The 13,390-nt window shown below is 51.1% G+C and overlaps 6 protein-coding genes across 6 annotated transcripts; 5 read left to right on the forward strand and 1 right to left on the reverse strand.

Moving 5' to 3' along the window:
* Positions 1-1,220: 1,220 nt before the first annotated feature.
* On the forward strand, positions 1,221-2,703 carry N7481_000927 (ubiquitin-protein ligase RMD5; the record flags this gene model as incomplete). The annotated part of the gene is made up of 4 exons (XM_057260146.1): positions 1,221-1,341; positions 1,465-1,592; positions 1,665-2,429; positions 2,485-2,703. 4 exons carry the CDS (start codon positions 1,221-1,223, stop codon positions 2,701-2,703), a joined length of 1,233 nt encoding a protein of 410 aa, XP_057127978.1.
* A 1,136-nt stretch (positions 2,704-3,839) lies between these two features.
* Positions 3,840-5,108, forward strand: N7481_000928 (uncharacterized protein; the record flags this gene model as incomplete). Its single annotated transcript, XM_057260147.1, has 4 exons — positions 3,840-4,015; positions 4,167-4,556; positions 4,706-4,979; positions 5,055-5,108. The coding sequence occupies 4 exons, from the start codon at positions 3,840-3,842 to the stop codon at positions 5,106-5,108; spliced, it is 894 nt and encodes a 297-aa protein (XP_057127979.1).
* A 578-nt stretch (positions 5,109-5,686) lies between these two features.
* Positions 5,687-7,320, reverse strand: csn12 (the record flags this gene model as incomplete). The annotated part of the gene is given in 7 exon segments (XM_057260148.1): positions 5,687-5,773; positions 5,824-5,985; positions 5,999-6,245; positions 6,297-6,358; positions 6,419-6,571; positions 6,625-6,697; positions 6,752-7,320. 7 exon segments carry the CDS (start codon positions 7,318-7,320, stop codon positions 5,687-5,689), a joined length of 1,353 nt encoding a protein of 450 aa, XP_057127980.1.
* Positions 7,321-7,721: 401 nt separating this feature from the next.
* On the forward strand, positions 7,722-8,870 carry N7481_000930 (60S ribosomal protein eL20; the record flags this gene model as incomplete). Its single annotated transcript, XM_057260149.1, has 5 exons — positions 7,722-7,725; positions 8,162-8,236; positions 8,297-8,406; positions 8,475-8,651; positions 8,715-8,870. 5 exons carry the CDS (start codon positions 7,722-7,724, stop codon positions 8,868-8,870), a joined length of 522 nt encoding a protein of 173 aa, XP_057127981.1.
* Positions 8,871-9,728: 858 nt separating this feature from the next.
* On the forward strand, positions 9,729-10,902 carry N7481_000931 (cytochrome b5 reductase family protein; the record flags this gene model as incomplete). Its single annotated transcript, XM_057260150.1, has 4 exons — positions 9,729-9,773; positions 9,839-10,145; positions 10,200-10,277; positions 10,334-10,902. 4 exons carry the CDS (start codon positions 9,729-9,731, stop codon positions 10,900-10,902), a joined length of 999 nt encoding a protein of 332 aa, XP_057127982.1.
* A 903-nt stretch (positions 10,903-11,805) lies between these two features.
* N7481_000932 (uncharacterized protein) lies at positions 11,806-13,183 on the forward strand (the record flags this gene model as incomplete). The annotated part of the gene is made up of 4 exons (XM_057260151.1): positions 11,806-11,865; positions 12,344-12,715; positions 12,783-13,025; positions 13,067-13,183. The coding sequence occupies 4 exons, from the start codon at positions 11,806-11,808 to the stop codon at positions 13,181-13,183; spliced, it is 792 nt and encodes a 263-aa protein (XP_057127983.1).
* Positions 13,184-13,390: the final 207 nt, after the last annotated feature.

Consider the following 13,390-nt stretch of genomic DNA (forward strand, 5'->3'; position numbering starts at 1 on the left):
GATATCCTGGAGGTTCGTGCTTGGAGGCCCCGAAGGCTGCAGAATTACCGACGTCACGACGGCGGGCGGTGGAGGATCGACATATCAGGTACGGCGAAGGGCTACTTAACAGGGGTCTGCAAGGGACGCAGGGACTATCACTAAGCAACAATAGGGGTCGCAGGAGTGGCTGTCATGGAGGGTTTCGACGCGCTACAGGAGGTAGGATGGCAACCGGTTCTCGCGAATATCTTCCGAGGGTGTAGGTACAGGCGTAGTAGGTACACAGCTCGAGTGGATTAATTCAACGTGCTAATGTTTACATTTACGCGTCGCAAGGCTTGCTAGGATATTCTCTTCTCTACAGGCCACCAGCATGGGCAGCACAGTAATGAAAAGAAGACCATGCGGTACATCGTGGATATCATCCAGAGCACCAGCAAAAAGCACGAAGGCCAAAGCCAAGGTACTGAAGGCAACTTGTTTTTTCAAAAATTCCTTGTCGACCCGAAGGCCAGCAAGAGTGGTCACGTAGGTAGTTTTCAACTAGCAAAAACACGATCTCGGATTTCTCCTCACTGATACGCGTCAAACCCGTGCACTAGGATAAAGAAGAAAAGAAAAAGAGGAGGAAGGGCGGAGAGCGGGAAGTTTTATTTATACGGCCCGGTGACTCACGCTAGCCATAAGCGAGAGTGGGGCTTGGCCAATCAGACAGTTTCCTGCCTGCATCAGCAGTGGGACTAGTCCCTTCTAGGAAAGGTCTACTCCGAAGCAGGAGCTCCTCTGTACTCCGTACGAGTAGTATCAGTATAAGTATGAGCATTCTACAGCTGACACTGAGTTGGTACTGACAGAATGTACTCCCCTAGTATTAGTATCAGTAAATGTGATCGTATCCTCCCTAATCCACCATCATTCTGTCCCACTGTGAAATCCCCTTTGGCCAAACCCGCCCTCACTTTGTACGTTAATCACCAGTCACGTGTCATGGCGTAACAGCGGCGATCATCCGGAGTTCACGTTAACGTCCCGGTGACATCGGCCCTCCATTCATTTGATTCTCCCACCACGATCACGGTCTCCATATTCATGTCGCTTTTTATAGATATACGGGGCTCTTCAAACAGCATCTAGACGATCCCCGCTCTCCACCCACATCTCTATGGCCCCCGATCTCGTTGGGCGGTAACCACTTCGACTCCGCATTAGACCACCCGAGGCCGGCCCCTCCACTCACCATGGATCTCGTCCAGAAGGAACATGACCGACTATTGAAGAGGCTCAGGGCCTCTCATGGTCTCAAGCATGTCGATTCCACGATCGATCTACTGCAGTCCGCTCGGGACACCATCGCTGCGGGTTCGTAAACCTATCCGGGTTATCCTTTGGTACTGCGGGGAAGAGCTAGCTGTACAGCTTCGCAATCCTCCACCAACGTATACCATGGCCAGAACCATCGCTGACATTCTGCTTGCTGTGTAGATCCGAACCAAGCCGCCGTTACCCTGGCCAAGCTCCAGAACCCTGTGAAATCGGCATTCGACTCGATCAACGATAGTCTGAAAGAAACCCACGGCGGTCTCAATAAGTACACCAAGTCTCTAGATAAGGTACCTTCACATCCTACCGACCACATTCCCTTCCCATCTTTGTATCCTCACTAACCTCCCCTCTTCTCACAGCTGTTCAAAGATCGACCCCTCCCGAGTACCGAGCACGATGCACTCTACAACCAAGAACACCTCATCAACCGTGCGATTGCGATGCACCTCCTCCGAGAAGGGCAGTTTTCGGTCGCGGCCACCTTTCTCTCCGAAATCGCAGACCAAAAGCCCACAACACAACAAGAATCCACTTCCCGCCCGAGCGAGAAACCCTCCAGTCTACTGGACATCGATGAGGTCCCCTCGACCGAGATCCGCAAGCAGTTCGCCTCGATGTACTACATTCTCCACGAGCTGAAGGAGAAGCGCAATCTTCTCCCTGCGATAGAGTGGTCTCGGGAACATCGCGAGGCCTTGGCCGCTCGAGGAAGCAATCTGGAATTCGAACTGTGCCGTCTCCAATACGTCTGGCTCTACCACAACAAGTCTCTCGAGCCAATGGATTCCCCCGGGAACTGGGAGGCCGCCATCGAGTATGCGAGACGGGAATTCCAATCCTTTGGGCCGAGATACTTGTCAGAAATCCAAAAGCTGTCAGGCGCCATGGCCTTTATTGCGAACCTCCGAGGTTCGCCTTATGCCGCCACCTTTAACAACCCAACTGCGTGGGAAGAAGTCTCCCAGTCATTTACCCGGGAATTCTGCTCCCTTTTGGGCCTATCGGCGGATTCGCCGCTTTACATCGCGGCAACAGCCGGCGTAATCGCGCTTCCTACCCTATTAAAGCTCCAGACCATTATGAAAGCTAAGCGTACCGAATGGACGTCGGAGAATGAGCTTCCGGTAGGCAATACTCCCCTATGGTTAAAGTGGAGAGCTTCCATTAACATAATTCCAGGTCGAAATTCCCCTTCCGCCCTCATATCTCTTCCATTCCATCTTCGTCTGCCCGGTCTCCAAAGAACAGGCGACAGATGAGAACCCTCCGATGATGATGCCATGCGGGCACGTCATTGCGGAGGAGTCACTCAAACGACTCAGCAAGGGTGGCCGATTCAAATGTCCCTACTGCCCTAATGAAAGTCATTTCAAGGACGCTCGAAAGATTTTCCTATGATGACATGCGACTCACCCTTCACCTCTCCACCTCTCTCTCGCATACTCTGGCCCTCTTTTTTTGTTTTTCCCAGCAGCAGAAATCTCGAGCTGGTACTCTTACGGCGCTAGGATACGGCGTTAACAGGATCTTCTTTAGTCTGATGGGTTGGGTCTTGAATCTATTGAGGATAAACTATTCGATTCTCTTTCATCATTTGCGTAGAGCCTAGGGTTGCATCAAATGAGCTGACCCCTAGTGGCATAAATCTTTCCTCCTCTTCTAACACTAGCCATATTCGTCCTTGGTGCATTGTACTTTGCTTGATTGAAGACTAAATCCCCGAAGCTACTAGACAATATACAGTACAATCAATTTTTTGAAAAAGTTAGATCACGCCACTAAATAAAATCGGGCACTGCGCCCGGGAAAAGATCAAAGGCCACGCTACTGCATACTACCTGGCGATCCCCCAATATCGATTGATCGAGGGTCATATTTCATACTCTTCTTTTCCAAACGAATGAAAGCTGTGTTATTGTTTTTTGCTCGGCCTTTCTTGCTCCTGAGAACAGTTGTATTGGAGGCAAACTTGTCCCGGCATGCCTGTAAAGAAACCATGGCATAATCGCTATATCGGATCTTCTGCCAAGCCCTCAAATTATAATTGCAAACCCCGAGTCCACTTCCACCGGGTTCCGGCATCCAATCCAAAAATCAGTCCGAGCTAGCTCCATCGAAGCTGTCAAGTGCAATTTCCCGTCTCCACCCTCGTGCTCAAACAAGTCCCTCATTGGTGGGAGTCCCGTGACCACGCGCCCATTTGGCGACGATGGACGCGTTTCAAACCGGTCATGACGCGTCGAGGGGTCCAGTCCTGCCTATTCAAGTTATATCGATTGGTCGATCGTCGGTATACCTGCGTCTGATACCAGGAACAGCTTGTAATATACTGCATAGCAGTAATATACCCATCCCGACCAACTGCTCCATCTTCCAATATTATAAATAGTCGCATTACCCCTGAGTCCCACGACTCAGGGTTTCTTCCACTTCCAATTCCACAAGGCAATCAATCCTCTCTCTTTCATCGTTTTCCTCTTTTGCTTTCCCCGTACAATTCGGTCAACCAGGCCTCTACCACATAGCAATCCATCATGCTTTCTAAAAGAACCCCCCAAACCCCGGATAACTTCTCCAGATACCGCGCAGCGAAAGCCTCGACGACACGGCCCCGTCGAGTGCGAGAGAGCTCCTCTTCCAGCAGCTCTCGCTCTCGTCATGCGCCCGTCCCTGAGCGGAGACAAAGAATGGTCACCCCTCCAGATTCAACGTACGTCCTCCCACCCATCACAAAAACCAACCTAGACTTGTATCGCAAAGAGCGCTGCCCTTTTCCTTTCTATCCTTTTTGAAAAGAAAAAGAAGAGCCTTGGAACGAAAGAATGAAAAGTAAACCCCTAGACAAAGCTAACAACTCCCAGCACACCCACAAAAAGACCAACATCACCCGTAATAATGCTCCGCGTAGGACCCGAGCAACGCCTCTTCGCCGCCCACGAATCCATCCTCATCGCATCACCCTTCTTCGCCGAATACTGCGAACCCCAAACTCCCAGCCCACTAGTCCGCGCCGCGCCGCAAATCCAGCACCCAGGAAAACGCATCGAACTCCCCGACGAATCACCAGAAGTCCTCTCCGCTATCCTGGAATTCCTTTACAAAGGCGACTACTACCCACGTCTGCGACACAATGCGCGGCGTCGGGCGTGGGAGCTGGAAGATGCGCGTGCGGATGGGGATGGGAATGGAAATCCTGGTGCGACGGTCTATCATCATCGGGGTGGGTTGATTTTGCGTGATACTGCTATCTAGTAAGTTTGCCTCGACACCGTGATCCCATCCATTTCATTCCGTACCATACACGTACCCAGCCTGGGCTATTGAACGAGGAATATAAAGTAATACAGTATACTATAATCCAATGCAATAAATTGCTAATGCACGTCTTCCCCTCCCACAGCTGCGCCGCAGAAAAATACAACCTACCCACACTGCAACGTCTCGCACTACGCAAACAGGGTCTGCAAACCGGCATCGATTGCAGTACTATCCTTGCCAGTGCACGATATGCGTATGCGAATACGCCGGAGACCGAGTCAAAGCTCCGAGCGCATTATCTTGCGCTGATTATTCGGTCTCGGGGCACGTTTAAGCGCAGTGGGACTATGCAGGTTGAGATGGAGCGTGGTGGGCGCTTGTTTTTTGATCTTTTTGTTGCTATGTGTAACCACATGGTGAGTTCGGGGGAAGTTTGCGATGGATGGGGTTCTGGTTCGTCGTGATTGGTCGTGCTGATTTTGGGTTTTTAGGATGATGATTTGGTTGAGGAGTTGTCGGGTTGTAGTGGTTCTTTGCGGCGGTAGGGACTGGTAAGATATTGAACGAGTTGTTGGGTTGGGGGTTCTTTTCTTTGCGCTGTTTATACCCTTGTACTAGTATTAGTGTTATTTCAATTGTTGTATATCTATCTCTATTATCGAGGGGTGGGGGGGGGGTCTTTTTGGGAATGTCTTCATTGTTATGGTTGTAGTTAGTTATTTTACTTCATGCTTTCTTATTTCTAGTAATCCTTCTTGTAATTGATGTTATGGTTGGGTGGTGGTTTGACTCGGTGGGCTATAATTACGTATGTTCCCACCGGGACAGTGAAGCCACCAGATGATTATCAAGAACTCCACTCCGCCGTAGTATTCAATGTGGACTTTATGTCGTCCACTCTTTCCCTTCGCTGTCTGCTGTAAGGGAGTAGGGGTATCGATTGTGGCGAAGGAAAGATAGATCTCAAGGTAAGAGATGTTGCTCCTGCGTGTGTATCTCCCTTCGAAGGGATGTCAAAGAGTATCAAGGACTCGTGAAATAAATTTGCGGCAATTTCATGATCGTCAAGAAAGGTAGCATAGTGCTCAAAAGCGTCGGTATGTCTTGTGATGCATGATGCCCTTTATACGCCGGTCCCTGGGAACGCAGAATTATTCTTGCTCAGGACGACGATTCCCCGCTCTCGGGCAATGTATCCTTTCATGAGGCCCTATATATAGTTAGTTGACGGTGATCGCTCGACCCGGGCGTGATACAAACCTTGTATATGAGATTGGCCAATAAACACTCCACCTCGTCCATGTCAACACGGGTTCGGCCCGTCGCATGGGTACCGATTCGTAGAGCAGCCGCAAACTCGGCGACTGGAACACGGGTTCGCCGGATCGGGGGCTGGCCATCCTTGGCTTCTTCGAATCCCCCCTGCGATGAAAACTTTGCGGAAGAGGTTACGCAGCGCGATATCGCGGCCTCGCTCGAGGGGCAGATAAATTCGTCTCTTCACAAATTCCTCCTCGCCGGCAGACATAGCTTTATCGAATCCGACCAGATCACCAGTCCGAATACAGTTTGATAGAGGTCGGAAAAGTTTCTCCAGCCGAGGGAACGGAGCTAGGAGTTGGTTGCTGGGAAGGGTGTGTGTTGTAACCAGATGGCAGGGAATGAGATATGTGAGGATCAATCTAAATATCAGTGAGCTGGAGTTCGATCAGGAACAATGGTGGGAAACTGACTCTCGATTCTTGTTAGCGTGCCGGTAGCATAGCCTCCAGGCATTAGTGAGATGTTCTTCGGCCTACCAAGCGTTTGGTGATTAGCCACGAATGTCAAACGCAAACAGGATGATTTCGCATACCTCGGCATAATTCTCGTCCAAGAAATGTATAACGCCAAGATAGTACTCGAATGTTACTATGTGCGACTTGGGAAATGCGTCCAGCGGGGGTAGATCATCTGATTGAGCCCTGATGGCCCGAATGAGGTTCTTGGTGAGGCCAACGGAATTGATCTAGATGTTGTCAGCAATGTCCCCGGCAGTTTGTGGAGGTGGCATGATCCTACCTTGAAGTATGTCTTGAAAAGTAAGTTGGTGGTGTTGTAGATCCCCCACTTCCGAGACTCTTCAATCGGAGCCCTAAACAAGTGTCAGCGATGGCTTTGCCCCTCCAAGATATTGAAAAACGCGTACCGGTCACTCAAACACAGAGTGAACATTCGATTAATGACCCGAGCAGCATCCTCCAAGGTCGCATTTTTCTCGAAATCGACCGCCATCTCGTCCTGGAAATCTAGGCCGGACGAGCCCTGGGAGGCGATTTGAAGATCGGCCTTGATCGCAAAGGTGCGCAGGTACTTACCCACGGTGTACAAGCAAGGCAGAGACCACGCAGGAAGGCCAGATTGAATGGAGTACCCCCGAATGACTGCATTCGCCACTTTCTTCCATGCAGTGAAGATAGCGACGGCACTAGCCCCGGGGTGTCCGGCTTCCCATTTCAATATCTCCCCCACGGCCTCCCAATACGCAGCGAAGATATCGACCCAGGCATGTTGTTCGGCTTTGGGGACTCGTGGGTTTTTTCCATGGAAGAAGGATGAGTTGAGATCTTTGGTCAAGTATGCGGGATTGGAGAAGTTGTAGAATGACAATAACCGATCGGGGTCATCCCGAGTCGCAATTGGAGTTAGCACTGCTGCGAGACCCGGGCCGGATCCGTTATTGTAGGCATTACGGAACTCAGTCGCGAGGGTTCCCATGATGATCCCGCTCTAGAAAGTATTTCAGGTTCAAGCAAGAGGTCGATTGCTGGAAATCGGGAAGTTATCCGAGCCAGAAGCGCGGTCAAAGGGCACCCCCGTTGGCGAGAACCCGCCCTTTTGGCAGTTGGAGATGTGGCACAGGCGGGGGAGACTGTGGCGGTGCTATTGGTAGTGGCTGGTGTTGGTCCTAATCCCGATTGGGGCTAGCGTCCAGCTGATTCGCTCCACTCGGTTAAGCGAGCCCTTCGGGGCTGGTAGCCCTAAGCAACTTCACACTCCCAGCCAGATTTCCCTCCACCGACGGCACACTAACGACTCATCAACCACAGCGACAATCACAGTAGGTTACACCTCTATACTGTCGTATTCCAGACCGTTGCTAACATACTTATTTCCAGATGGGTAAGTGACCTTTTTTGAATTTTCCGATCCTCTGCGCTCGACTCGAAGACGATATACGGTGTGTGCGAAACCGACGAGATACTATGCGGAGCGAATAAGTCATCGACAATTGCATCAAGACCGGGAAGAGATGGAAGGATTGGCACAGTCTGACTCGAATCAAATCGAATGTTGAAGGATGAATTCGCACAATGCTGCCGGTCACGATCATGTCGGATCTCCATGTCGAATTTTTTTTTTCTTAATCGCCAACCACAAAAACGAACACGAACACTCGACTCCTTCGCCCGCTGAGAATCTCGTTCAACCGGAATTGCACACCCGATCATCTCGACAAGAGCGCAGGCGCAAGAGGAATCCACCGACAAGATCGGACCTTCTTGCTTGCAGACCAATCCCCAACACCCGAATAATAACTGACGAATATCCCACACAGGGCGTCTTAACGAGTACCAGGTCATTGGGAGGCTCAACCCTTCGGAGCAGCAGCCCACTCCCAAATTGTATCGCAGTACGTGTTTCGCTACTATCGCCTTGTCTTCCGGACCGTTGCTAACATTGTTATTTCCAGTGCGGATTTTCGCCCCTAACACTGTGGTCGCCAAGTCCCGCTTCTGGTACTTCATGTCTCAGCTCCGCAAGATCAAGAAGTCCAACGGCGAGATCGTTTCCCTGAACATGGTATGTGGGGAGATACAGAGAGTCCATGGCCATCGGTTTTGAAACTGGTACTAATTTCGCTTCGACAGATCACCGAGAAGCGCCCTCTCAAGGTCAAGAACTTCGGTATCTGGATCCGCTACGACTCTCGTTCCGGTACCCACAACATGTACAAGGAGTACCGTGAGATGTCCCGCACTGATGCCGTCGAGGCTCTCTATCTCGATATGGCCGCTCGCCACAGAACTCGCTTCGGAAGCCTTCACGTGAGTTTTTTTTTTAAGTCTATGGCATCGCAGTGGCACCAGTTTAACCTTATTTCTCTACAGATCCTGAAGGTTGTTGAGATCACCGACAACGAGACCATCCGTCGCCCCTACATCAAGCAGCTCATCCAGAAGGACCTCAAGTTCCCTCTGCCCCACCGCTCCGCCAACCCCGGCAAGAAGATCTTTGCCTACTCTCGCCCCTCCACCTTTGCTTAAATGTGTGGTCGTTTTCGGGATTTCGGAGATGGAGTATGTGTGGATGAATAACTGCGTTATGGCCATGGAGTGCATGAAAGACCGGCCGCGCGGAATGGCCTATGTGTCCCAGTCTATGGGAGGCAGTTTAGATATCTCTAATCCCGTGTAGTGATGTCTGGGGTTTAAATTTCAAAAATATCGGGTTCATTGTTCTGCCTTATCCTTGCATGCAATTCCTCGTAGACTTTCTCTCCCGCTCTCTCGTTTTGTAGGGAATCTACGATGGCGTTTTTAGGAGGCTCTGGCTGTGATTGCATTCCAAGGTTGAAACACTACATAGTATGGGCATCCATTAAACTGCCGCTTTTTTTGTACGGTGGGGTCCGAGTATCTGTTCAAGTTACACATACACTCTAGAATCAACATGAAATTTTAGTATTGGTCTTCAATTAACCATTTAACTCTAGAACCCTACTGGTCAGTAGTTTAAGTAAAGAAATGTTGGCGACCCCTGTCTATGAAGTACCTTGTGAATCTGGACTGCTTACGCATCTGTATTCATTGTAATCTTTGGGGCTTGCCAGTTCGATTTAACCATTCCTCTTTCAAGCGACGGTGGTTTTCTCTTGATCTAGTACATTGGGGCTTTAAACTGCACTATTCTGCAGAAAAGACCTGAAATGAACATAGTTCATATATCCACCCGCAATGGCCCGAGAAATGATGTGCTGCAGCCAGGCACCGCTTATTGCGTCATGGGGAAATAGGGTCGGCAACCGACCGTGTCCGCTTTCACAATCCGATTTCTTCCCCGGTTAACTCAACCTCTCTCCTTCCATCTCTCCTCCCCATTGTTTCACCTAAGTTGTCGCAACAATGTTCGCTCGTCAGACCCTCCGTTGTGCCCAGCCTCTGAAGCAGGTCCGTGAAGAACCCACCCCCCCAATCCCTCCCTGCGAAAAAGCATTGCTGACCTCTCCCTCCAGAGCTTCCGCAAGTACTCTGCGGAGGCCCCCAAGGCTGCTGAGTCTGCCCCCAAGCCTCCTCCCAGCCCTCCCAAGAAGGCCAACCTCGCCCCCGTCTACGTTGCTGTCGGCCTCGCTGGTGCGGGCGCTGGTTTCTGGCGCTACAGCACTGGCGCCGCTGCCGAGCCCATCAACCGCCCTAAAGTTTTCAACGGCGAGGACTGGATTGACCTGAAGGTCGCCGGTATCGAGACTCTGAGCCACAACACCAAGAAGATTCGTTTTGAGTTCGATGACAAGGAGGCCGTCGGTGGTCTTCCCGTTGCCTGTCAGTCGCCCACCCCACGCCCCAATTCAGACTTATAACTAACATCATCAACAGCCGCCCTGTTGACCCGATTCAAGCCCGAGGGCAAGGAGAAGAACGTCGTCCGTCCCTACACACCTACCAGTGATGAGAGTAAGCACAACTCCCCCGCCTCGCATGATATGGCGTCCTCGCTAACAAATCTCCAGGCCAACCCGGCTTCCTCGAGCTCGTTGTTAAGTCCTACCCCGGCGGCCCCATGTCCCAGCACATCCACTCCCTGAACGTCGACCAGACCCTAGCCTTCAAGGGCCCGATCGTCAAGTACCCCTGGGAGGCCAACAAGCACGACCACGTCTGCCTGGTTGCCGGCGGCACTGGTATCACCCCCATGTACCAGCTGGCCCGCCAGATCTTCAAGAACCCCGAGGACAAGACCAAGGTCACCCTCGTGTTCGGAAATGTCTCTGAGGAGGACATTCTGCTGAAGAAGGAACTCAACGAGCTGGAGAACACCTACCCTCAGCGCTTCCGCGCCTTCTACGTCCTTGACAACCCTCCCAAGGAGTGGGCTGGCGGCAAGGGCTTCATCACCAAGGAGCTTCTGAAGACTGTCCTGCCTGAGCCTAAGGAGGAGAACATCAAGGTCTTCGTCTGCGGTCCTCCTGGTCTGTACAAGGCCATCAGTGGTGGTAAGGTCAGCCCCCAGGACCAGGGTGAGCTGTCCGGTGTCCTGAAGGACCTGGGCTACAACAAGGACCAAGTTTTCAAGTTCTAGATGGTTGTAAATTATAGAGCTGGCAGGGAGACGTGTGCGATAGCGATGTATAGAGCATTTGCTGTTGCGTATGTTCTCCGAGGATATCCAAGATAGCGTTGCTCCATAGGACATTTAGCAATATCCATTTCAAGTACTACTAGTACCTCGTAAATTTGAGGATGTTGCAGTTCCAGGCATACTACTGGTAGGTATACGGTAGTTTATTGAAATAGAGGACATTGAACCTAAACTTGAACCTCAGGAAGGTCGTGGTTCCAAATAGGGTGCCCAGGTGTTCCAGGCTTAACTTGAATTTCGTTAAGGATGGGCCCGCCCGGAAGCTTCAGCTGACACCGGAAATATATAGCTGCCCACATCCACCGTGGGCCGAGTTTAAGTTCTTGGAAGAAATACTTCACAAGCAATTAAAAAATATTTTTAATTACTATATGTAAATAAATAACAGTAGTTGCAAGTAATTTAGAGGATTTTATCCAAGTAGAGCATACTAGTAGTGTTTAAGGTAACCAACCATCTCCTCATCTTTTCACTTACTCGCGAGTGGTTATGTCACAGAGTTAAACGGATGGAGGGGCAGAGAGATGGAGGAGAAGGGGGCACCCGGGCAGGGCAAAGCCTGGGTGCCCCGGGTACGAAGGACGGCACGGGTCACAGTCGACCCCGTTAAATTGTTAAGCCCTGGAGGGCAGGCCTAAGCCTAAAGCAGCGCTGGGCCGCATGCCGTGCCCCCCCCCAGTTGTGGCCTGCTCTCTGCCCGAGCTTTATTTAGCCCTCGCTGCACCCCCCGCTCCTGCCTCCCCTTTACCCCCTCCCGCCGCTTTCCCCCCTAACAAATCTCTTCCCCCCCTCACTGCCTTAACCATCAACCTCCCCCCCCATCATCTCCATACACCATCCATCATGCCTTCTGATGAGACTGTTGCTGTCAACGTTGACGAGCTCCGCAACACTAAGGATGCGGTAAGTTAAATCCGGTTCCCCTCCTGTCTCATTTCAATTTTTTTACTCCCCGGCCCTCTCAACTTTTTGTTTGGCTGTTGTCCTTCCTGTCCCTTCCCGCGCACTTCGACGCGTCGCATCTCAACAGAGCTGTCGCACGCCCATATGAATGTGTCGCCTTGTCCCTCACTGCCTCAAAAGTCCTCTTCCATGTCTTCCAGATGTTATGGAAAGCTTCGTTCAAGCTCTTTTGCCTTGACGTGGTGGGCGCGTGCCACAACACTGGCGCGACACCCCACGCGTGCTTTTTTTTTTGCCCTTCCATAGCGCCTCCTCATCGTTCGAGGATCTTTTTTTTTTTTTCTTAGCGCCTTGTTTCTTATCATGATTCGTCCTTTTCTCTGAAATTTCATGCCATTCAAAAAAGACCGGAACTATATGCGAATGCTTGCATATCTCATTCACTTGACGGGCGCAATTGAAACTAACCGCGTTACAGGTCCTTCTTCGGTTGATGGGACTTCAAACTTACATCGCCGACCTCAGCAAAGCATACATTGAGCACACTAACAGCGTTATTAACGGCGAATCTGCCGCTATCAACTTGCCCGCTGTCCCGACTCACTTGACTGGTCAACTTGATGGTGGCCTTCACGCCCAGAGCCCTGGCGTCAAGTCCGAGGCACCCAAGAAGCGCAAGCGCGCACCCGTCGACCCCAATGCACCAAAACGTGCCCTGACCCCGTACTTCCTGTACATGCAGCACAACCGCGGCAAGATCGCCAATGACCTTGGAGACAATGCCCGTCCCAAGGAGGTTGCGGATGAAGGCACCCACCGCTGGCAGAACATGCCCGATGAGGAGAAGGAGGTATGTTTACTATTCTGCATTGTTTTCTATACTCTTTGGTGGTCTTGATGCTCATAAGTAATTACAGGTCTATAAGCAAATGTATTCTGAGAACTATGAGACCTACAAGAAGAACATGGCCGCCTACAAGGCCACCAAGGCTGCTGACAACGACCCTGCTGCCAACCAGCTCCAGCAAGACTTTGCTGGCGCTGAAAACTCCCGCGAGACTGATGATTCCTCTTCGGATGAATCCGAGGAGGAATCATCGCCCTCTCCCCTCAACCTCCCAAGGCCAAGACCCCTCCCAAGACCAGCAAGCGCCGCAAGAGTGAGGGCAAGAAGGAAGTTGTCGAGTCTCCTGTTGTAAAGCAAACCTCGCCAGTCAAGAAGCGAGGAAAGGCTGCTGCCGCCGCCGAGCCAGCATCGGTCAAGGCCACCCCTGCCACCAACAGCCGCAAGGGCAAGAAGCGCAAGAGTGAGGCTTAAGCGATAGTTGGTTTTGGTTGTCCTTTTTTCCTCTACTTTATCTGTTTCCTTTTCTTTCTTCTCGTCTCTACAATTTCCTAGGGATCTCGAGGGTGAACTTTTGGCCAAGGCGTTCATCACAGTGTTGTGTTCTATTTGATTTTTAAAAGTGTGTACCACGGAGATGTATAACTATCTATCATGAATGATTGAACTTGGCTTAGTTCG

Source organism: Penicillium waksmanii, assembly GCF_028829765.1.
Source record: "Penicillium waksmanii strain IBT 27052 chromosome Unknown utg000001l:1.0-4852451.0:1.0-4856178.0, whole genome shotgun sequence".
NCBI classification, from domain to species: domain Eukaryota; kingdom Fungi; phylum Ascomycota; class Eurotiomycetes; order Eurotiales; family Aspergillaceae; genus Penicillium; species Penicillium waksmanii.